We start from the raw sequence: 25,430 nt of genomic DNA, 5'->3' as shown, positions 1-25,430 counted from the left end.
GTATTCCTCATATTACACTAGTCCCCCTTATCTGTGAGAAGTAAGTTCTAAGACCGCAGTGGATGTCTGAAACCATGGATAGTACCAAACCCCATAAACACTATATTTTTTACCACAATACATACCTGTGATAAAGTTTAAGTAATAAATTAGGCACAGTAAGAGCCTGGCAACAATAATTAATAACAAAGTAAAAAAATTGTAACAATATACTATTCGCAATTGCACAAATACAAGATTCCTTCTTATTACAGATCTCAGAAACCTCAGCACACAGTTTTTGGTCTTTCCTTACTAAGTCAAGAACTTATACCTTTTCACGTAAAGGAAAGACTTCTCTCTGGCATACCCAAGTTACCATCCCCATAACTTTTGCACTTTGGGGCCATTATTAAGAAAAATAGAGCTTCTTGAAAACAAGCAGCTTGATACCAGAACAGTAGGTCTCATAACTGAGGCTGCCACTAAGTGACTATTGGGCAGGTGGCCCATACATCATGGATACAGTGGACAAAGGAATAATTCACATCCGGGGAGGGATGGAGCTGAATGGTGTCAGATTTCAAACTCGTGAATTGTTTGTTTCTGTAATTTTCCACTTAATATTTTTAGACCACAGATGACCGAAACTATGAAAAGCAAAGCCCTGAGTAAGGAGGGATTACTGCATAATATAAACGATTCCTTCCACATATCCCAATAAAAGGATATAACAAACAATGTGATATCCTTCTAACAGAAAATGTGTTTCTTACACGTTTCTTATAACCTCCCTCAAATTGAGTTGAAAACACTAAAACAATAAATCAATTCTACAAGGGTATCCTTTTATCCAAACACCTAGTCTGTTCAATAATTTGACAAATGAGTAATTTGTAAAAATCTCAAAAAATAAGCTGTACTTTTCAATACTTCCTCAACAAACACATTTTTTTCTGCTGAGATTTTGATAAATGTTGTGTGCTTAGAATTAACCTGTGTCACTTGTTAAATAATCTATGTTACCTGTTAAATAACCCTCCCCTGCCTTTTTTTTTTTTTTTTTTTTTTTTTGAGATAGGGTCTTACTCTCTCATTCAGGCTGGAGTGCAGTGGTGCAATCATGGTTTACTGTTAGCTCAATCTCCTGAGCTCAGGTGATCCTCCCACCTCAGCCTTCTGAGTAGCTATGATTACAGGTGCCCGCCACCACACCCAGCTGATTTTTCTATTTTTTATAGAGATAGGAATTTTGCCATTTGTACAGGCTGGTCTTGAACTCCTGGGCTCAAGTGATCTGCCCACAATGGCCTCCCAGAGTGCTGGGAATACAGGCATGAGTCACTGCGCCCGGCCAGAAACCTCTATTCTTTAACAAACTGGAGACTGATAAAAATTGAGAAGCCTAATAAAGACACATGTTTGAATAGCCATTCCACCTGTGCTCAGAGATGAGTACATAGCCTTTTGTTATTGTTGTTGTTGAGACAGACTTTTTGCTCTTGTTGCCCAGGCTGGAGTGGTACAATGGCACATTTTCGGCTCACTGCAATGTCTGCCTCCTGGGTTCAAGTGATTCTCCTGCCTCAGCCTCCTGAGTAGCTGGGATTACAGGCACCCACCACCACTCCTGGCTAATTTTTTTTGTATTTTTAGTAGAGATGAGGTTTCACCATGTTGGCCAGACTGGTCTCAACCTCCTGGCCTCAGGTGATCCGCTCATCTCGGCCTCCCAAAGCACTGGGATTACAGATGTGAGCCAACTCTCCGGATGAGTACATAGCTTTTTAATGGAGGTATTTATAATATTCCTATTACTCAGAGTGTATCAATGTATATTTTGCTCCTAAGAATAGTATGAGGTATTTTATTGCTAAGAGTTATTAGGACAACTAAACAGAAGCAATAGTTCATTTCTTGAACAGTTGTAAGATACGATTATTCAACCAATCTTCATGCTGGGTAAATAATATGCTGTTGAAAATGCCAGTAACTTTTTACACAAATCCTGATGTTTACTGCTTTATTTCCTCTAATAAATTTTCTCACAAGTAAATAAAACTGGCTTGAATTTACCAACTCAAAATCAGTACTACAGAAAAAGACTATGTCATATTTGCTAATCTGAAATGAACAAGCATTGCTTCTTAAATAAGGTTTATTCGGTTTATTCACTCACAAATATTTATTGGCTTCCTAGTATATATGCCAGGCAATGTTAGAAGAGTACTGAATATAAAGGTAAATAAAACAATATGATTTCTGTGCTCATGAAACACAGGACATTTTAGCACAGAAGACCAATGGTAAATAAGTTGATTTTAAACTTAAAATTATTTAAAGATAGTATCATGAAGAAAGTAAAACAGGGTGGCTGAAAGAGAATGCCTGGGGTGGGAAGAAGGTTGTCAGGAAAGTTCTCTCTGAAGAAGTGACACTGCTGCCAAAGGATGATACTGACTACTGAGGAAAAGTTACAAGCCAAAGAGACAAGGAAAGAGGGTTGCAGTCAGTGAGATCAGAGCTGTGCAAAGACCTTAAAGTAAGACTGATTTTGGGGTACAGAGTAATGAAAAGGAGGCGGATAAAGCTGGGGCATTTTGTCTAAGAGGAAAAATGGTACAAGATAAGATTGGAGGGATAGAGGAACTAAAGCATGAATCTGACATTGCAGATAATACTGAATGGATAAGGTAGCAAAGAAAACAGTGTAGTTTTTGTGATTGACTTAAAAAATTAAATCTAAAAGTATTAGGTATGTTTTCACTACTTTCAATAAGTAGTGGTATTTCTTGAAACTCTACAATGCTTCCATCATTTACATAAATGTTTGCCAAAGAGGATGCAGCATGAAGCTGGGTGTCAGAAGGTGTGCTCACTCTCAGGGAGTACTGACTACTTGTCAAATTTTTCTGGTTCTAGGTCAGGTACAGTGGCTCACGCCTTAATCCCAGAACTTTGGCGGGCTGAGGTGGGTAGATCACCTGAGGTCAGGAGTTGAGACCAGCCTGGCCAACATGGTAAAACCCCATGACAACTAAAAATATAAAAATTAGCTGAGTGTGGTGGCACATGCCTACAATACCAGCCACTTGGGAGGCTGAGGCATGAGAACTGCTTGAACCTGGGAGGCATAGGTTGCAGTGAGCAAAGATGGCACCACTGCACTCCAGCCTGGGCAACAACAGAGCCAGACTTGGTCTCAAACAAACAACAACAAAAAATTTCTGGTTCTGCAGAGGAAGAAAGTTGGGCAAGAGAACAGGTAACACATTCAACTCAAAAGGGCTGATTCTAGAATAGATACGTAAAATTCGTAACAGATTAAAAAAAAAACAGTACTGAAGAACAAAAATGCCTTCTTGCAAATTCACTAGAAATAACAACAACTACCATATAATACCCATTTAAAATCTGCCTAGCACTATTCAAGAATTTGGTGTCATTTAAGTCTCATAAAATTCTACAGAATAGGTTCTACTAGTAGCCTCATTTTACAGTTAAGAAATTAAGAGTTAGAGAAGTTAACTTAAAACAGGAGGTAATCCAGACAGAATTTAAAACTACATCTATCTGATTTCAAGCCAGGCTCTTAATCACTCAGCACTATATTTTTCTCAAACTGTGCATGAACCCTAGCACTGTAACTTTGCATAGTGTTCATCTTTACAGAAAAATAGCAAGGTTTGACTTATTTTTAAAAGAATCATTTTTAGTATCCACCTAAATAGATTTCAGAAGATTTCCTGGCACCTCTTCAACCAAACATTTTTGGCACTCAGGGAAAACAAATTAATGATGTTGTCTAATGGCATTCAAAAAGGCTCAATATATACTTGTTACTGAATGGTGCTATTCAATAAAAATATATTAAATATGACTAATAAAGGAGAAGTTGGAATGTTTACAAAATTTTTTAAAATGGAGGCTTTTGTTTCCTAAATATGTGTTACATCTAAAGTTAAGTCAGACTATTGGCCATCATTAGTCCTAAAATAATTTGCTATAAATAACAATGTTAAAAAACTAACAATGAAGATGTAATTGCTTTATTTCATATGGTAAATCAGTTAAGATTTCTTATCAATTAATATAAATGATTAAGGAAAGATTTATCTTATGCTCTTTTTGGTTCTAAGAAGGACCATCAGATGAGAGTCTGAGAAGAACAGAATGCCTAACTCAGTCCCGTCCTCTCCTTTTGAGCTCTGCCTGCCTCATAAGAATATGCATTCTCATCTGCTCTGGCTGTGGCCTGTGACTGTCCAGTTCTGCCAGTGACTGGGTAAGTAAACATGACTATTTCAGGGCTGAATTCAGCGAGTCCTTTATTGCACAGACCCAAGCCACATTCTCCAGTATCAACTGTATTGGTATTACATAATAAGTAATAAAGCTGCAACAAAATAATTCATCTGTCTGCCTTCTGATCTCTCTCTTATTTGGTTCTAAGTTTGGGTGACCTCTCTCTTAAGCCAACAAATTTAAAAGTAATGATAATTTGTAAGAGATTTAAAAAGGACACTGTATTACATTTACATGCTTCTCAAATATAAATTGGAATTAAGTTAAAAAATAAGGAGAGTTTCTTACAGAAGATCTAATTGGTAAACATTACATTTTAAAAATATACAACAAAATATAACAAATACTACAGTAACAGTGGCAGTTATGAATTTTTAGACAACTAAAATGTTACTCATTTTGACAAGTTTAAACCAAATGTTTTCTTTTGTCAGCTTTTGTTCTGGGACTAAAGGTTAATTATTTTTAAGAATGCTGAATAAATATTATTCTGCTATTTTCAGACTTCACTATAATCTTTCAGTTTGAGCAAATCAGTAAGAGGGAAGATAACAGCAGCCTCCTTGTAGGACTGTAATGAAGAAAACAGGAGGCATTTTGAGAACCCAGCATGAGACCTGGCCCAGAAAAAAGACTCAATACATGTCATTTCCCAACCCATGTCTCTCAAAGGCAAAAATGATGCACTGAAATAACACTATTAAGCATACTTTAAAAACTAGTCTGTAGCTAGTTGTCCATGTCTAACTAGTCTGTAGCTAGGTGTCCATGTCTATTTTAGCTTGTTCACCATTTAGCTCTAATCAAGCAAAGTCTCACAATCAACACCTCAATCCCTTTTTAGAAATCATGGTAAGAACTGGTTGGCTCTAGCGACATACTGAGCTACTCACTCACCACAGGTATTTCTCACTAGTGGAGAATGTTCAAGCACAAATGGCCAAATGTTAAATAGATATGGCTACATATTTCTAAATTTTTCTAAATTTAATGGAAATGGTGTCTAAGAACAATTCTAGTTTATTAATTATATCCAATGAATAAGAATTTTTTTAAAACATTTTTCAAATTAGTCACAACAGTACAGATATAACTTTCTATCTTTTCATTAGTTAAGAGTTTACTGAATCTTTGTGATATTCAAATCACTCATTATATTAGAGGTTTAAAGCATTGCATACACATATGTTTCTAATCAACCAATTAAAAACTTTTGAGAGAATTTGTTAATAGTTAATGAGACTTACAATAACATAGGACGTAAGACAACTAAGTCAAACATTATAAATAGATAGAGAATAATTATTAAAGCATCTCATATCTGCTTATTAAAAAAACAAATATTCCTAAGATTCTTCTAGTCTAGTAGACTGTGGAAGCCTAACTGATGAAATACATGGGATACATACATATGTAGGATATTACTTAATAATTCATGTTAACAGCCAAGAACAATTCCCTTAACTGCTCTAAACATTCTTTATTACCTTGTAAACATTCCTAAGTCTGAGAGAAGGAAATTACCTCAAACTACTCAGTAACCAACAGCACATCATGACATTAAAGTAAAACAAAAATAAGATTTAAAAACAAAACAAACTTCCGGGTAATAAAAATTAACTTCCCGGTAATAAAAATTAGTAACTTCCCTGAATAGGGCTTAAAACAATAGCTTGCCACAGTTCTCCCTCCCATTTTTAAAAGAGCTATTTTAAACCTTTCCCCACCTCTTCTCACATTCCTACTCTACCATCTCCTCCCTCTATCATTCTTGGCAGATAATCTATCCTATTATTTCATAAGCAAGGAAATGTACATTCTCTAAATGCATTAATGTTTCTATCCTCTTCCTGTTGTATCCAACACAAGCTCATGGGTGATATGTGAACTAACCTTCCTTGCACTCTTGCCCTTCTGCCTTACCAGCATATAAAAACTTCAATCTCAATAAATCAGGTATTGCTTTCTCTACTTTTTCACACAGGCCAGTACAGATAAGGTCTAGTATAAATTTATCATCTCCAACCTTCACTGAGCTGACAATACTAATCAATTCTTTTATTGCCCCCTTTCAACTCTTTCTCACTCATTCCCTTTCACTAGTATTCCCAACAACAAAAATAATAATATTCATGTAATAAAAACAATAATAGATACAATAATAATAATAATAATAGGCACACATTTCTTGGGACACACTTATTAAGTGCTGTAAGTATGTTATCTGCATTTTACTCTCACGACAACCCAATAAGGTTGACATTATTATTTTACGGCCCAGAAATCGAAGGTAACTCTTCCTCCCCAGTGCATTAGACAACTAGAAGTCTAGTTCCTTAAGAGGAAGAAGAGAGATATCACCGCAAATCAAAGACAAGAACACTGATATGTAAACACTGGAGATTAAGTGATAGTCTATCTACTGAACATGAGACATATTAAAACAATAAATAAATAAAATAGTAATAATAAAACAAGAAAGAATTCAAGGAAATTAAAACTGGGATAGTAATAGCACAACAGTACTCTAAAAGAGCTAACGTTTGATTGACAGAGGTCCAGAAAAGGGGGAACATACAAGATACAGGGGAGAATATTCTCAAAGAAATCTTTCAGAATATTTACCCAGACTGAACAATACAAGTTTTCAGATTAAGAAGGCTTACGCTGAAGCCACAAAAAATTTCAAAATAACGAGAAAAGGAAGAGCCTAGAAAATTTCATACAGAAAGATAGATGAACAGAGAAAATAATATAGACAAGAAGTGAGACTAGATGGGATAGAGCCAGTTAGAGATTGGGGCACAGGGTGAGGGGGTGGGTGTGGAGAAAGGCATAGCCAAGGGCATGGAGATAGATCTGGAAAAAGGGAGATCCAGGGGAGAAGAAAAAGAGAAAGGGGAGAGTCAGAGACAGGGAGAGAAATAGGGACAGAGAGGAGATAAAGAGAGAAATGGGAGGACAGAGAAAGACAGTGATGGAGAAGAGAGAGATGAAAGGCATAGAGAGACAGACAGAGATAGGAAGAAAGAAATGGAAACAGGGGAAGGCAGGGAGACACAGGATGAAAAGGACAGAGACAGGGCAAGGCAGAGAAAATGTGGGAGGGAGAGAGAAAGAGAAGGAGGAAAAAGAGCGAGAGAAGGGAAACCAAGAAACAGAGACATGGAGAGAAAGAAATTGAGACAGTTCTGAAGTCTGAGGAAAACAAGTTCTATAATAATAGAATAATAAAGGTAGTACCATATAAGGTTCATCTTTGAATAAATTTAAATTTACACCACTATCAGTAGAGAGCAAACACTGATTACTGCTTACACAAGCAGCATAACTAATAGGGAAAGGATGAGGAGGGCAGCGTGTATGAATGAGTGTATGTATGTATGTTACTGTCTGGAGGGAGAGGAAGTAAAAAAGCTAATTCTCATATTCCTCAGTAGGAAGTCAATTAAAACTACACAACCAACAGCAGTAAAAATATGTTATTTAAAAGCCCGTCATGGCAACAGCAATTAGTGGTGAAGGGCGGGAGAGCACCTATAAGCCTGTGAAACTATCTGACTTTTTTAAATGATGTATTTGTGAACTTTTGATACACATAAAAAAATTATTATTATTATTATTTTTGAGACAGAGTTTCGCTCTTGTCACCCAGGCTGGAGTGCAACGGCGTGGTCTCAGCTCACTGCAACGTTTGCCTCCCGAGTTCAAGAGATTCTACTGCCTCAGTCCCCCGAATAGCTGGAATTACAGGCACTTGCCACCATGCCTGGCTCATTTTTGCATTTTTAGTAGAGATGGGGGCTCACCATATTGGCCAGGCTTGTCTCAACCTCCTGACCTCAGGTGATCCACTTGCCTTGGCCTCCCAAAGTGCTAGGATTACAGGCGTGAGCCACCGCGCCCGGCCTAAAAAAAGTTATTTTAAAAATACCCAACAAGTTTGCTACATGTAATTTACAAAATATATTACAACATTAACTCTATTTTGTTTATCTATAGCCTATAACCATCCTCTTACAGTATCTCTTAAACAACAGCAAATTGTAATGACTTTTTAAAGTGTACAAAGGGCTTGGGCAGTTGTACCATTTGGTGTAATAAAATCATCACTTTAAAAGATAACAGAAATAACACAATTGATAATTTACAATCTATTCCTCTTCCAAAACTCAACCATAACAGGGACATTTTAAACAATGGTTCACAGCTTGCACTTTACCTGTTAAAAAATCAAAAAGTCTCACTGAATGTAGTTTATTCTGACCAGTTTCACATCAAGTCACATTGCTTTATAGCAGATTGGAAAGATGAAACAAGAACAGCAAACTTCTTAAAAACTAACTCATCCTACTATTTTTTTCTACCTATGGCTTACCAGTAACCTTCAGATTCTTGTAGTGCCTCCCAGTCCTGGAAGGTGTGTGTCTGGCAACCTGGACTTACCCTGTTAAACACTGGCAGCATCATATACAGTTTCTCTTCTTGTTCCTTCTGAGTCATGTGCCGGGGAGGATGGCACAACTCCGTGAAGAGCCGGCGGAGGTGCATCAGCCCTAAGGCGTTGTCTTGTGGGCTACACTCCTCCTGCCTCGGCCGCCCCATGATCCTCTTCACCATGTTCATCTTGGCTGGTTGGTGAGACACACTTCTAATTCTGTTGGAAAATGTCAATACGTGAAGAGTCAAAACATCATCATCTTGACTAGGTCAAACATGCATGTAAGGGCTTATAAGAAATTTGCAAAATAGAAAATTCTGTCTAAAATGTATCTTTCTACTTCTTTAAACAGAAAAGACAGAGAAGCAAAATTTGATGAATCCCCCGAAGGACAAATTATTAATCATAGCACTGGAAGTTCCTACTCACTCTGCCACAATTTGTATAAAATGTAAAACATTAATCAGACAAGTAACAATGTTTCCAATTAGTTTAGTCATAGCAAGTTCAAAAATAAAGGCGCCAGGCACAGTGGTGCACACCTGCAATCCCAGCACTTTTGGAGGCTAAGGCAGGCGAATGGCTCAAGCTCAGGAGCTCGAGACCAGTCTGGGCAATATGACAAAACCCCATCTCTACTAAAAATACAAAAATTAGTCAGGTATGGTAGTGTGTGCCCATAGTCCCACCTACTCAGGAGGCTGAGGTGGGAAGATAACTTGAGACTGAGGGGCTGAGGTTGCAGTGAGCCAAGATCACGCCACTGCATTCCAGCCTGGGTGACAGAGGCTCTGCCTTTAAATAAATAAATAAATAAATAAATAAATAAAATAAAAACACAAAGGGATCACAAAACTTACTATTAACAGACTTCTTAATGGTTAATGTAAAATTAATGAAAAAACAAACTTTATCCTAATCTCAAAACATCGAAGACAATCAAAAACCCCAAAACCTCACAACATTTTCTATTTTTCGTTATTTAATTTATAATTATTTTTTGCTAGAAAATTCAAGTATACCTTGAGTACCTGAAGAACAGTATATATTATAGATTAAAATGTGCACATTAAACACAATAATATCCTAACTTATAAATAATAAAAGGATAGTGAAAATGATCATGTGACTGAAGACTACTTTCTATAGTTCGGTAAGTCATGTTAAATCATTTAGTGGATAATGATGCGCATTTTTCAAAGAAGTGAAATGGGGGGGCGGAGCAAGATGGCCGAATAGGAACAGCTCCAGTCTCCAACTCCCAGGGCGAGCAACACAGAAGACCGGTGATTTCTGCATTTTCAACTGAGCCTCTGCTGCTGACACCCAGGCAAACAGGGTCTGGAGAGGACCTCAAGCAATCTCCAACAGACCTGCAGCTGAGGGTCCTGACTGTTAGAAGGAAAACTACCAAACAGGAAGGACACCTACACCAAAACCCCATCAGTACGTCACCTTCATCATCAAAGACCAGAGGCAGATAAAACCACAAAGATGGGGAAAAAGCAGGGCAGAAAAGCTGGAAATTCAAAAAATAAGAGCACATCTCCCCCGGCAAAGGAGCGCAGCTCATCGCCAGCAACGAATCAAAGCTTGACGGAGAATGACTTTGACCAGATGAGAGAAAAAGGCTTCAGTCCATCAAACTTCTCAGAGCTAAAGGAGGAATTACGTACCCAGCGCAAAGAAACTAAAAATCTTGAAAAAAAAGTGGAAGAATTGATGGCTAGAGTACTTAATGCAGAGAAGGTCATAAACGAAATGGAAGAGATAAAAACCATGACACGAGAAATACGTGACAAATGCACAAGCTTCAGTAACCGACTCGATCAACTGGAAGAAAGAGTATCAGCGACTGAGGATCAAATGAACGAAATGAAGCGAGAAGAGAAACCAAAAGAAAAAAGAAGAAATAGAAATGAACAAAGCCTGCAAGAAGTATGGGATTATGTAAAAAGACCAAATCTACATCTGATTGGGGTACCTGAAAGTGAAGGGGAAAATGGAACCAAGTTGGAAAACACTCTTCAGTATATCATCCAGGAGAACTTCCCCAACCTAGTAGGGCAGGCCAACATTCCAATTCAGGAAATACAGAGAATGCCACAAAGATACTCCTCGAGAAGAGCAACTCCAAGACACAAAATTGCCAGATTCACCAAAGTTGAAATGAAGGAAAAAATCTTAAGGGCAGCCAGAGAGAAAGGTCGGGTTACCCACAAAGGGAAGCCCATCAGACTAACAGCAGATCTCTCGGCAGAAACTCTACAAGCCAGAAGAGAGTGGGGGCCAATATTCAACATTCTTAAAGAAAAGAATTTTCAACCCAGAATTTCATATCCAGCCAAACGAAGTTTCATAAGTGAAGGAGAAATAAAATCCTTTACAGATAAGCAAATGCTTAGAGATTTTGTCACCACTAGGCCTGCCTTACAAGAGACCCTGAAGGAAGCACTAAACATGGAAAGGAACAACCGGTACCAGCCATTGCAAAACCATGCCAAAATGTAAAGACCATTTAGGCTAGGAAGAAACTGCATCAACTAACGAGCAAAATAACCAGTTAATATCATAATGGCAGGATCAAGTTTACAAATAACAATATTAACCTTAAATGTAAATGGACTAAATGTTCCAATTAAAAGACACAGACTGGCAAACTGGATAAAGAGTCAAGAACCATCAGTCTGCTGTATTCAGGAGACCCATCTCAAATGCAGAGACATACATAGGTTCAAAATAAAGGGATGGAGGAAGATCTACCAAGCAAACGGAGAACAAAAAAAAGCAGTGGTTGCAATACTAGTCTCTGATAAAACAGACTTTAAACCATCAAAGATCAAAAGAGACAAAGAAGGCCATTACATAATGGTAAAAGGATCAATTCAACAGGAAGAGCTAACTATCCTAAATATATATGCACCCAATACAGGAGCACCCAGATTCATAAAGCAAGTCCTTAGAGACTTGCAAAGAGACTTAGACTCCCATACAATAATAATGGGAGACTTCAACACTCCACTGTCAACATTAGACAGATCAACGAGACAGAAAGTTAACAAGGATATCCAGGAATTGAACTCATCTCTGCAGCAAGCAGACCTAATAGACATCTATAGAACTCTCCACACCAAATCAACAGAATATACATTCTTCTCAGCACCACATCGCACTTATTCCAAAATTGACCACATAATTGGAAGTAAAGCACTCCTCAGCAAATGTACAAGAACAGAAATTATAACAAACTGTCTCTCAGACCACAGTGCAATCAAACTAGAACTCAGGAGTAAGAAACTCAATCAAAACTGCTCAACTACATGGAAACTGAACAACCTGCTCCTGAATGACTACTGGGTACATAACGAAATGAAGGCAGAAATAAAGATGTTCTTTGAAGCCAATGAGAACAAAGCTACAATATACCAGAAGCTCTGGGACACATTTAAAGCAGGGTGTAGAGGGAAATTTATAGCACTAAATGCCCACAAGAGAAAGCTGGAAAGATCTAAAATTGACACTCTAACATCACAATTAAAAGAATTAGAGAAGCAAGAGCAAACGCATTCCAAAGCTAACAGAAGGCAAGAAATAACTAAGATCAGAGCAGAACTGAAGGAGATAGAGACACAAAAAACCCTCCAAAAAATCAATGAATCCAGGAGTTGGTTTTTTGAAAAGATCAACAAGATTGACAGACCGCTAGCAAGACTAATAAAGAAGAAAAGAGAGAAGAATCAAATAGACGCAATAAAAAATGATAAAGGGGATATCACCACCGACCCCACAGAAATACAAACTACCATCAGAGAATACTATAAACACCTCTACGCAAATAAACTAGAAAATCTAGAAGAAATGGATAATGTCCTGGACACTTATACTCTTCCAAGACTAAACCAGGAAGAAGTTGAATCCCTGAATAGACCAATAGCAGGCTCTGAAATTGAGGCAATAATTAATAGCCTACCAACCAAAAAAAGTCCAGGACCAGATGGATTCACAGCTGAATTCTACCAGAGGTACAAGGAGGAGCTGGTACCATTCCGTCTGAAACTATTCCAATCAATAGAAAAAGAGGGAATCCTCCCTAACTCATTTTATGAGGCCAACATCATCCTGATATCAAAGCCTGGCAGAGACACAACAAAAAAAAGAGAATTGTAGACCAATATCCCTGATGAACATCGATGCAAAAATCCTCAATAAAATACTGGCAAACCGGATTCAGCAGCACATCAAAAAGCTTATCCACCATGATCAAGTGGGCTTCATCCCTGGGATGCAAGGCTGGTTCAACATTCGCAAATCAATAAACATAATCCAGCATATAAACAGAACCAAAGACAAGAACCACATGATTATCTCAATAGATGCAGAAAAGGCTTTTGACAAAATTCAACAGCCCTTCATGCTAAAAACGCTCAATAAATTCGGTATTGATGGAACGTACCTCAAAATAATAACAGCTATTTATGACAAACCCACAGCCAATATCATACGGAATGGGCAAAAACTGGAAAAATTCTCTTTGAAAACTGGCACAAGACAGGGATGCCCTCTCTCACCACTCCTATTCAACATAGTGTTGGAAGTTCTGGCTAGGGCAATCAGGCAAGAGAACGAAATCAAGGGTATTCAGTTAGGAAAAGAAGAAGTCAAATTGTCCCTGTTTGCAGATGACATGATTGTATATTTAGAAAACCCCATTGTCTCAGCTCAAAATCTCCTTAAGCTGATAAGCAACTTCAGCAAAGTCTCAGGATACAAAATTAATGTGCAAAAATCACAAGCATTCTTATACACCAGTAACAGACAAACACAGAACCAAATCATGAATGAACTTCCATTCACAATTGCTTCAAAGAGAATAAAATACCTAGGAATCCAACTTACAAGGGATGTAAAGGACCTCTTCAAGGAGAACTACAAACCACTGCTCAGTGAAATCAAAGAGGACACAAACAAATGGAAGAACATACCATGCTCATGGATAGGAAGAATCAATATCATGAAAATGGCCATACTGCCCAAGGTTATTTATAGATTTAATGCCATCCCCTTCAAGCTACCAATGAGTTTCTTCACAGAATTGGAAAAAACTGCTTTAAAGTTCATATGGAACCAAAAAAGAGCCCGCATTGCCAAGACAATCCTAAGTCAAAAGAACAAAGCTGGAGGCATCACGCTACCTGACTTCAAACTATACTACAAGGCTACAGTAACCAAAACAGCATGGTACTGGTACCAAAACAGAGATATAGACCAATGGAACAGAACAGAGTCCTCAGAAATAATACCACACATCTACAGCCATCTGTTCTTTGAGAAACCTGAGAGAAACAAGAAATGGGGAAAGGATTCCCTATTTAATAAATGGTGCTGGGAAAATTGGCTAGCCATAAGTAGAAAGCTGAAACTGGATCCTTTCCTTACTCCTCATACGAAAATTAATTCAAGATGGATTAGAGACTTAAATGTTAGACCTAATACCATAAAAACCCTAAAGGAAAACCTAGGTAGTACCATTAAGGACATAGGCATGGGCAAAAACTTCATGTCTAAAACACAAAAAGCAACGGCAGCAAAAGCCAAAATTGACAAATGGGATATAATTAAACTAAAGAGCTTCTGCACAGCAAAAGAAACTACCATCAGAGTGAACAGGCAACCTACAGAATGGGAGAACATTTTTGCAATCTACTCATCTGACAAAGGGCTAATATCCAGAACCTACAAAGAACTCAAACAAATTTACAAGAAAAAAACAACCCCATCAAAAAGTGGGCAAAGGATATGAACAGACATTTCTCAAAAGAAGACATTCATACAGCCAACAGACACATGAAAAAATGCTCATCATCACTGGCTATCAGAGAAATGCAAATCAAAACCACAATGAGATACCATCTCACACCAGTTAGAATGGCAATCATTAAAAAGTCAGGAAACAACAGGTGCTGGAGAGGATGTGGAGAAATAGGAACACTTTTACACTGTTGGTGGGATTGTAAACTAGTTCAACCATTATGGAAAACAGTATGGCGATTCCTCAAGGATCTAGAACTAGATGTACCATGTGACCCAGCCATCCCATTACTGGGTATATACCCAAAGGATTATAAATCATGCTGCTGTAAAGACACATGCACATGTATGTTTATTGCGCCACTATTCACAATAGCAAAGACTTGGAATCAACCCAAATGTCCATCAGTGACAGACTGGATTAAGAAAATGTGGCACATATACACCATGGAATACTATGCAGCCATAAAAAAGGATGAGTTTGTGTCCTTTGTAGGGACATGGATGCAGCTGGAAACCATCATTCTTAGCAAACTATCACAAGAACAGAAAACCAAACACCGCATGTTCTCACTCATAGTTGGGAACTGAACAATGAGATCACTTGGACTCGGGAAGGGGAACATCACACACCGGGGCCTATCATGGGGAGGGGGGAGGGGGGAGGGATTGCATTGGGAGTTATACCTGATGTAAATGACGAGTTGATGGGTGCTGACGAGTTGATGGGTGCAGCACAGCAACATGGCACAAGTATACATATGTAACAAACCTGCACATTATGCACATGTACCCTAGAACTTAAAGTATAATAATAATAAAAAATAAATAAAAAAAAGAAAAAAAAAAGAAATGAAATAGAATAGAAAAAAATAGAAGATAAGAAAAGAATAACTTGTTTCATGATATTTATTTCAGATAAGGGTGTATGAATGTATACTGAATCATAATACAAAATGTATCCCTTGCTGGAGGCTGCAGTTAAAAAAATACACAAACTAACCACTGAGTTAAAGTATATACAAAATCAATAACAATAAGCTTTCAGAAAGCATCATTATCCCTTTTTAACCACTACTAACAATGCCAGTAATTGGCTAAGTCTAGATACAAAAACATGATATCTTATAAAAGGAACCAGGAAGGGTGGGAGGACATTCTGGGTATGCAGAATTTGGATGAAGGGCCATTTGCTTTTTAATCCATAGAAAAGCAGGCATCACCTGAGATAAATTTTTCGTTTTGCTACAGAACCATATAAGCCAGTATGCCATTTCTTAAGAAATGAAGGACTACAGCAAGGTTAGAGTTTTATTTACTAAACATCTGCCTACTGATTTTTAAAACTGTAAGAAGAATTTCAAACACACTTGCCCTTGAGAATTTTGAGTGAATTCCGTATTTGACTACAGGCATATGCTGAGGCACTGTAGCTAACAGGGGGACAGGATGTGATTCATCACAGGTGAAGAGGAGACAGACAAATTGTGCCTACAACTCTGCCAATGGCTTGTTTGCACTCAATGACTACTGTGCAAAGAGCACTCAGCACATTCTCAAGTGCCCAACTGCTGGAAACAGTGCTAATACATAGGCAAAGGGCTGGGATGAGCAGTTAATCTGCAAAATAACAAAAGTTAGTACAGTTCAAAGATGTCCAATGTATCTTATTCTTGAAAAATATGTCTTCCAAATATAAATATTTCAACAAATATATTCAAATAACCTACTATGTGCTGGTATTTAAAGTCCTGGAAACCCCCAGAGCAAAACTTAAATTTGAAGTGAACTATGAAAATTTTATAAATTAGCTAACATTTTAGATTTTGTATAGTTCTGCTCCTTTTCCTTACCCTGAGTTGATAATTTAGAGATTATGGATAGGACTTAGGGGATTCATGATACTCCAACACTTCAAAATTTTTTTTTCTAACAGAATTTCTCAGCTTTCAAAGCGGTCTAAATCATCTTTTAAAAGGTCAAGAATCATTCCCTGTTTTTAGAATGAGTTTCAAGGAACTTACAGAACATCTCATTTGCTCTTGATTCCAACTCACAAAAACGGAGTAAGGAGAAAATTCTCCATTTTTTTCTCCTACGTTTTATTGAGGTACAAATTGAGAAATAAAAATTGCATACACTTAAGATATACAACAATGTTCTGATATACATACACACTGTGAAATAATCAGCACAGTCAAGTTAATATATCCATCGCCTGAAATAGTCATCATTCAAAAAATAAAATATGTGGTGAAAACATGTAATATCTACCCTCTTAGCAAATATCAAGTATACAATACACTATCAACTATCAATGTCACATTGTCATACATTAGATCTCCAAAACTTTCTATCCCTTGACCAGTATCTCTGTGAGTTTGACTATTTTATACTCCACTTGTAACTGATATCATACAGTATTTGTCTTTGCATGACTGGTTTATTTCACATTTAGTATAATGTTCTCAAGGTTCATCTGTGTTGCTGCAAACGACAGCACTTATAAGGACGAATAATATTCCACTGTGTAGGCTGCACATGCACACATACATATCTCATTTTCTTTATTATTCAACTGTCAAGGGACATTCACATTGTTTCCATATCTTGACTTTTGTGATTAGTGCTGCAACAAACATGGGAGTGCAGGCATCTCTTCAAGATACTGATTTCATTTCCTTTGGAAATACACCCAGAAATGAGATTGCTGTATCATAAAGATAATTCTATTTTTAATTTCTTGAGGAACCTCTAAACTGTTTTCCAAAGTGGCTATACCAATTGATATTCCCACCAACAGTGTACAAGAGTACCTCTTTTTCCACATTCTGGCCAACACTTTTCCACATTCTGGTCAACATTCTCGCCATTCTAACAGGTGTGAGGGGATATCTTATTGTGGTTTTGATCTGCATTTCCCTGGTGATTATTAATACTGAGCATCTTTTCACACACCTATTAGATATTTAGGTGCTTTCTCACTTTTTAATCAGGTTATTTGAGTTTTGCTATGAGTTGCATGAGTCCCTTATGTACTTAAATCATTACCTACATCAAATATCATGAGGCTCTCCCCGTTTTTACCTAGTACTTTTTGGTTTCAGGTATTATATTAAAGTCTTTAGTCTATTTTGAGTGAGTTGTTGTATGTGGTGTAAAATAAGGTCTAATTTTATTCTTCTGCATGAGGATATCCAGTTTTCCCAACACTACTTATTACAGAGACTATCTTTCACCATTCCATGTGCTCAGCACCCTTGTTGAAGATCAGCTGACTGTCAATGCATGGATTTATTTCTCATGTCTCTATTCCATTTCATTGGTCTATATGTCTGTTTTTATGCCAGTATGACACTATTAAGATTACTGTAGCTTTGTAATATATTTTGATATCACGAAATGTGATACTTTCAGTTTTTTTCTTCTTGTTCAAGACTGCTATGGCTATTTGGGTTCTTTTGTGGTTCCACAAGATTTTTTTTTTCTATTTCTGTAAAGAATGCTATAGGAGGCCAGGTGCAGTGGCTGATGCCTATAATCCCAGCATTTTTGGAGGACGAGGTGGGCAGATCACCTGAGGTCAGCAATTTGAGATGAACCTGGCCAACATGGTGAATTCCCGTCTCTACTAAAAATACAAAAAACTAGCCAGGTGTGGCACACACCGGTAGTCCGAGCTACTCAGGAGGCCGAGGCAGGGAATCACTTGAGCCTGGGAGGCGGAGGTTGCAGTAAGCCAAGATGGCACCACTGCACTCCAGCCTGGGTGAAAGAGCAAGACTCCATCACGAAAAAAAAAAATGCTATTGTAATTTTTGATAAGGATTATGCTTAATCTACAGATCATTTTGGGTAGTATGAACATTGCAACAACATTAACTCTACCAATCATGAACAAAAGAAATCTTTTTATTTATCAATGTTTTCTTTAATGTCCTTCATCAACGCTTTATTGAAGTGTACAAGTCTTTCACTTCTTCGATTAAGTTTATTTCTATGAATTGCATTTTTTCTGTTGCTATTGCAAACGGGATTGCTTCCTACCTTTAAGAGAAGCCCCCAAGATAAGAACTCACTCAAAGTACGATAGCAAAAAGGAACTTGGATGAGAATCCAGGCCTTTCAACTCCCAGTTAAGTGGCCTTCACCAGGCTTACTTATATTGAGGTATCAATTTTAAATTATAAAATCCTTGGAAACTGTGACTCTAGTTAGCATGTTTATTTATTTAGCATCAGGTAACAATCAGAATGTGAAAATAATCTTTTTTGAGTTTTCTGAAACACATACATCTGTTTTTTTTTTTTTCTTTTGAAACTAGTTCTCACTCTCACACCCAGGCTGGAGTGCATTGGTGCAATCACTGTGCTCACCACAGCCTCGAACTCCTGGGCTCAAGTGATTCTCCCAACTCAGCCTCCCTAGTAGCTGGGATGACAGGCATGCACCACCATGCCTGTCTAATTTTTGTAATTTTTATAGAGACAGGGTTTCGTTCGTCCTGTTGCCCAGGCTGGTCTGAAATTCCTGAGCTGAAGCGATCCGCCTGCCTCAGTCTCCCAAAGTGCTGGGATTACAGGCATGAGCCACCACATCTGGCCTCAACTTTCATTTTCATTTTAAAAATACACATGATCACATTATGACAAATATTATCTCACTATATATAACCAAGCTATTGCAATATGGTTATTTAATATTTTATCAGATACAAAAGGATACACACCAAACAATCAAAAGTGGCAAAGATTCTCTCCTTGACCAAACTCTAGTTAGGTTCTTCAGAACTCTCTTCTCAACCAGGCTTGGCTTTTGGCCTTCAGTGCTTATCTCTTCATTGTCCAATTAAAAATCTGCTAAGTCAGTTTAGCCAGAATCCCCATTCTAATATCTGATTGGGTGGTCACATCTCCCACCATCCTCTAGGTAATGGATGTCTGATCACCCTGGCCTGCCTTCAGCAAGAATCTTGTTAGCTCAGTTTAGCCAGAAGCTCCAATGTTTCCTCTTAGTAATTTTCTATCCACTGACTGCCCCCTGCACCCCAACACTGCTATTTAGCTATAACATGCCTACCTTTCCTCGTTCTTTTCCAAGTTGAGCCCAATCTCTCCCTTTCACTGCAAAACTCCACTGGAATGATCCCTACATCTATCATGATGGTCTTGAATAAAGTCTGATTTATTGTTCTTTTACAAATGCCAGAGACCAGGCACAATAGCTCATACCTGAAATTCCAACACTTTGGGAGGCCCAGGAAGGCAGATCCTTTAAGCTCAAGCATTTGAGACCAGTTTGGGACACATGGCAAAACCCCGTCTCTACAAAAAATATAAAAATTGGCCAGGCATGGTGCTGCATGCCTGTATTCCCAGATACTAGGGAGGCTGAGATGAGGGGATCGCTTGGGTCTGGGGACATAAAGCCTGCAGTGAGCCGTAAGCGTGCCACTGTACTCCAGCCTGGGTTACAGAGTGAGACCCTGTCTCAAAACCAAGTGCCAGAATAAATAATTTTTTTAACAGGAGCTCAGTGGGTTTACTGGTACTTCTCAATTACTCAGATAATCTCAATGATGGGGGGAAAAAATCAGATTCCTCCTTTGCTCCTAATGTACCAAGTAACACTTAAGCATATCAGTTTTCTGAACCACGGTGGGACAGAATAATAGGGTCTGCAGACAGGGCATCTAAGGACAATTTGTGTTGACTTCCTAAAGCTGAATCAAAGTTACACACCAAGGTCCGGGGGCAAGAGATCTAAGGCCAATTCGTGCTGACTTCCCAAAGCTGGATTAAAAGGAAAACACCTGGGTCTGGAACTTCCAAAAGCTAAACCATAAGGAAATACCCCATCTCCCCAGGCCCGAGAAGCAAAGGATCAAAGGCTACTCTCCCTAACCCTCCCCTTTCCACCACATCTTAGATGGAAGGGGAAAGTGCCCTGGATGGGCTGCGGGCCAAGCTCAGGCCATTCCTTCATCCGCAGAGGGCACCAGTTCACCGCAGCCTTTAATTAGCCATGGACCAAATCCTTCATCCAGATAAGGAGTAGCTGATAGGACCTCAAAAGGAAGACTTAAACCCCAGAAAACTTTGTAACCAGGCCCTTGAGCCGCTTGCTTGGGCCCACTCCCACCCTGTAGAGTGCTTTCTCGCTTAAATAAATCCCTGCTTTTGCAGCTTCATTCCTTCATTACTTGTGCTTCACTGCGTGTGCATTTTGTCTAGTTCTTTGTAGAAAACATCAAGGACCTGGACATCTCACACTTCAGGCCTGCTCTCTGGTAACCATGGCTTTGGCTACATTTAAATGTTTACATTTAAAACATAATTCAGAACAAGAAGTAACATGTCTAAAATACTCTTCGGCAGTGAAAGAGTAGAAAGAATAGGCACTTATCAAACCTTTATAAACATGCCCATATAGTAAATCAGGTAACTTCAGGAGAAAGGCTCTAAACACCCTTGAATCTTGAGTTTCTTTCATCTATAAAATCTTTCCTCATCAACTTTTCGTAAAACTTAAATAACATCATTTCTGTAATATGCTAAGCATACTAGTTACATTCAATAAATGTTATCTTTTATTCCTTCACCTTGATCATGAAACATTTAATTTTTTATATGCATTTTTAGTTATTTAAACAAGCAAAGCAAAGGAAATACTATAAGCCCATATAGTACTATGTTTTAGAGACTTGCAAAATGACACAAAAAATTAAGGAATAATTTATTTTTTAGTTGGATGTAGAATAAGAGGTTTACAAAGCAATAAAGAAAAGATATGCAAAATAAGGAGGACAAACCACAGAAGAATGTTTTTGCTTAATTTTAATGTTAGTAAGGGTTTTCAAAATATTTATAAAGATTATTGTGTATAAGAACTGACTTTCTAATACAAACCCTATTTGGTTTCATAAGAAAAAATAATGTTAGGACTGCCAGCAGGGGGTTATTTAAATAACAATGAGATAATTACTGCAATAAACCCAGATAGTATTTCTTAATCTAATCTCTTATGTTAATAAGAGAAAACCACTTTAAACTTGCTCACTCAAAATCATTTAAACAGTTTTCTATTACTTAAATCATAGATGGGTATAAACCAAGTAAATAGGCTAAATTTTTAAAATATATTTGTCAAGTAACTAGCTGCATTTGAGTAGCTCTGCTGAAAACTTAAAATAACTTTCCTAACTCTTTAATTATATAAGCGAAGAAACTAAACAGACTCACTACATTCAATAAATGTAATGTAAGCTCACATGGCTAAGTGAAATCTTACAGTTTCATCAGAGAATTATAAGCAATTACTGAGGTTTTTCTTTTTTCTTCTTCTTAATCTTTCTGGAAAATCCTATTTTTCCTTACACTTTGAAAAGTAAAGGCAAACTTCTCATACTTTTGAAGGATAAAGGCAAAACTCAGATGCTCCCAACAAACTGGGTATATAAACCAGCAGTCTAATATGTACAGTAAAAAACAAACAAAAACTAGTTTTAGATACAGTCCTGAATTTGAATTTAAAATTTCTACCTTCTGAAGCATTAAGTTTTTTGTCTGTCAAGGAGAGTCACTATCATATTTTAGCCCAGACTATGATATTACAAGATTAGTCTAGTCTATGGACCCATCATACTATATATACACTGAGCCGCACAATTTCTCACATTTCTTTAAACATTTTTTGGTGTGCTTAATTCTTTTCACACAGAAAAACATATTCCAAAGCCAAAAGCAACTCACCTCCATTTAAGAATACTTCACTTACATATAATTTACAACAGCAACTGTTGAAATCTCCCTGCCGCCTTTCTGGAACCCTTCCTACTACAGCTCCCACTGCTATCTTGGGAGCAGAAATTGCAACCACTAATAGAAGCCCTAAAGGTAGATTTATCTTAATAGTTAAAAGGCAGTTAGGTTACTTGGTATGATTAATAAAGTCTAATTCAATTATATTATGGAATAAACTGTTGAAAGCTGATCTGAGATCACCAGCATTCTCTGAGTTTTTATACATATGATGCTAAAAATTTGTATAAAAGACATGCGAAAGGATTCTTATAACACAATACTTCTATAAAATGTGACTGCATAATACTGACAAGTTGTGCATTCTACATATGTTTGCTAACCTATAGTTCAGGTCATTTAGCTCGGTAATCACTGCCCACTATCCTCAGTGGAAGGCACAGTACAGGGAGAGTGAGCTCAGGAATGAGATACACTTCAGCTGACCTAAAACTAACACAGATATATCCCAGATCTTGGCATCATTAGGAATTTATTTCTGACATTTCAAATTCCAAAATCTCACTCTGAGATAATCTTTTAATCCATTCCCCTTTCTCATCACTGAATCTGCGGTCTTCACTAGAATCATTTATCCCTTGACTTCTCCCAGAGGTGAGGCCCTATTTAATTCTCATCAGCATCTTCACGCCCCCTGCATTCCTGGCCTATACACCTTCTCAACATGTATTCCTACCTCCAAGAATCCAGCCACATCATTTCTTCTTTTCTAATTTTGGGTTGCTGGGTTCTACAGAGAAAATTCTATAATTCTGTAGACTGGTTATAATATAGTTATTATTTTATACTTCTTTCCATAAATAAAAACTAATAATTCCAAATAGATTAAAGATTTGCATGTAAACAAACAATAAAATATTAGCAGCAAATATAAAAAGAATACTTATACTTTAGGGTAAATCTTTAAAAGGGAAAAAAAGACAGACTTATGGCCAAAAATACCACAAAGTTAAAAGATAAGCAACAAATAGGCAAAAAATATTTGCAGTCCTTCCAGCAAAGTATTAATAATTAGGATATCCATGGAACTCAGACTCAACCACCCTACAGCAAAGTAGACAGGGAATACAAATAGACTACTCCCAGTAAAAACACTACACAACATATATGAAGAGGTACTTAAAATCACTAATCCAAGAAATGTAAATAAAAACAAAGTACAATTTTTTGATCAGTAGTTTGGTAAAACTAATAGAATTTCTCTTCATAGACAGTAAGAAGTACTAAGTAAAATGGAAACTACTACACATATAAGTCAACAAGAAGTTATCCTGTAGAAATATTCACACAGATCACAAAGATGTCATACAATGTAAATTACCGCATTATGTTATTATAATCATTTTCAATAGTGAAAAAACTGGAAACAATCTAGTCCTTTAACAGATCAATAGGTAATTCATGGTACATCCATGTCATGGAATATCGATAAAAGAACATGTATTAATATGAAAAGAAAAGTTAAATAAAAAACAAAATAAGGGTTTTAGCACCAAAATGTAAAGAGCTTTGAAGTCATCTCCTGTTCTTACATAAGAAACCACTGGATAAACTTTAACTCAAAGACTTTTCTTGGGCCCATCAAAGAACTGAGGTCGCAGGGCAAACAAACCCCGGAAGTCCAGAGTCACAGCTAAAATCAGCCTACCTGGATCAGAAGTCTCTGCAGTCATGAACTGGTAGGAACACCTCAATGGTAACTGGGACAAATTGGTGGCAGGTGAAAGTGGACTAGCATGAGAGGGAGAAATGCCAGAACCACAAATTTCCAGGGTTCCAATCACAGTAGGTTTTCACGGCGAAGATCTGAGAAAGATCCCCTCCCTGGCTCTACCAGAGAAGGGGAAGAGTGAGTAATCGTTGTGAAATGCTCTCAGAGTATTCTCCATAACAAAGGCCTACACTGCAGGATGAAAGATTTTATCAGAGACTTGTCTTTCCTGGGGGAAGGGCATTTCTTCCCCTCCAGCCCCTTTAGCCTTCTGGTCTCACTTGAGGTCCAGGAAGAGGGGGCAAAGAAAGAATAAAGGAAGCAAAGCCCAGGGGAAACACTTGGAAGGTCACAGCCCAGGGTCCAGATCCACTAAAACACTGATATTTAGTAACAAGATTATAAAACATTTTCCCTTCCTCCATACTTTCACCACACCAACAGGGCTCTTAAAAAAAAAAAAAAAAAAATCAAAAGGAAATGCTAGAAATCAAAAGCACTCTAACAGATAGAAGAATGCTTTGATAGGCTCAACAGCAGATGGATACTGCTGAGTAAAGAGTCAGTGAATTGAAGACAGGTCAACAGAAACTTCCAGAAAGAGAAGAGAGAAGGGAAAAACAGCATATTTAAAGTAATAATGACAAAGAACTTTGAGAACTTTGCAAAATTAATGACAAACACCAAACCACAGATACAGGAATCTCAGAGAATGCAAACATGATAAATACCTAAAAGACTACATGTAGGTATATTATATTCAAACTGCAGTAAATCAAACATAAAGAGAAAATCATGGAAGCATGATGAGGTAGGGGGATAACAGGGAGGGAAAACAGTATCAATAAAGGAACAAGGATAAACGTTTTAGTGGGCTTCTCATCTAAAACATACAAGCAAGAAGAGAAGGAGTAAAACAGTTTAAGCATTAGGAGAAAAGCCCACCAACCTAATATACCAAATTCCCACCCATGAAATTCCTAGGAATTCTATATCTAATGAAATTATCCTTCAAAAATGAAGAAAGAATAAAGATTTCCTCAAATAATCAAAAACTGAAAGAACTTGTTGTGAGGAGATCTTCTCTGCAAGAAATTTTAAAAGTTCTTCAGAAAGAAGAAAAATAATATGGGTCAGTAAATTATATCTATATTAATGAAAGGAAGAACACTGGATAAGGAATAAATGAAGGTAACATAACATTTTTATCCTTTTTTTTTTCTTTTTTCGAGACAAGATCTCACTGTTACCAGGGCTGGAGTGCAGGCACGATCCTGGCTCACTGCAGCCTCAACCTCCTGTGTTCAAGTGATCCTCCCACCTCAGCCTCCCGAGTAGTTGGGACTACAGGAGCATACCACCACAG

The 25,430-nt window shown here is 37.4% G+C and overlaps 1 protein-coding gene across 13 annotated transcripts in view; it reads right to left on the bottom strand.

The window, feature by feature from the left end:
- Positions 1-25,430, bottom strand: part of WDFY3 (WD repeat and FYVE domain containing 3) — a 309,189-nt gene that overhangs the window by 179,229 nt on the left and 104,530 nt on the right. For all 13 annotated transcript variants that reach the window (XM_045392358.3, XM_045392361.3, XM_074039773.1 and 10 more), the window contains one exon: positions 8,731-8,941. In XM_045392358.3, coding sequence (XP_045248293.2) covers positions 8,731-8,910 — 180 coding nt within the window. In that variant the 5' untranslated portion in view covers positions 8,911-8,941. The remainder of the gene's footprint in view (positions 1-8,730; positions 8,942-25,430) is intronic.

The sequence above is a fragment of the Macaca fascicularis genome, chromosome 5 (assembly GCF_037993035.2).
Source record: "Macaca fascicularis isolate 582-1 chromosome 5, T2T-MFA8v1.1".
Classification (NCBI taxonomy): Eukaryota; Metazoa; Chordata; class Mammalia; order Primates; family Cercopithecidae; genus Macaca; species Macaca fascicularis.
Note: the sequence above shows the minus strand (reverse complement) of the source record. Positions and strands in the feature narration are given on the sequence as shown.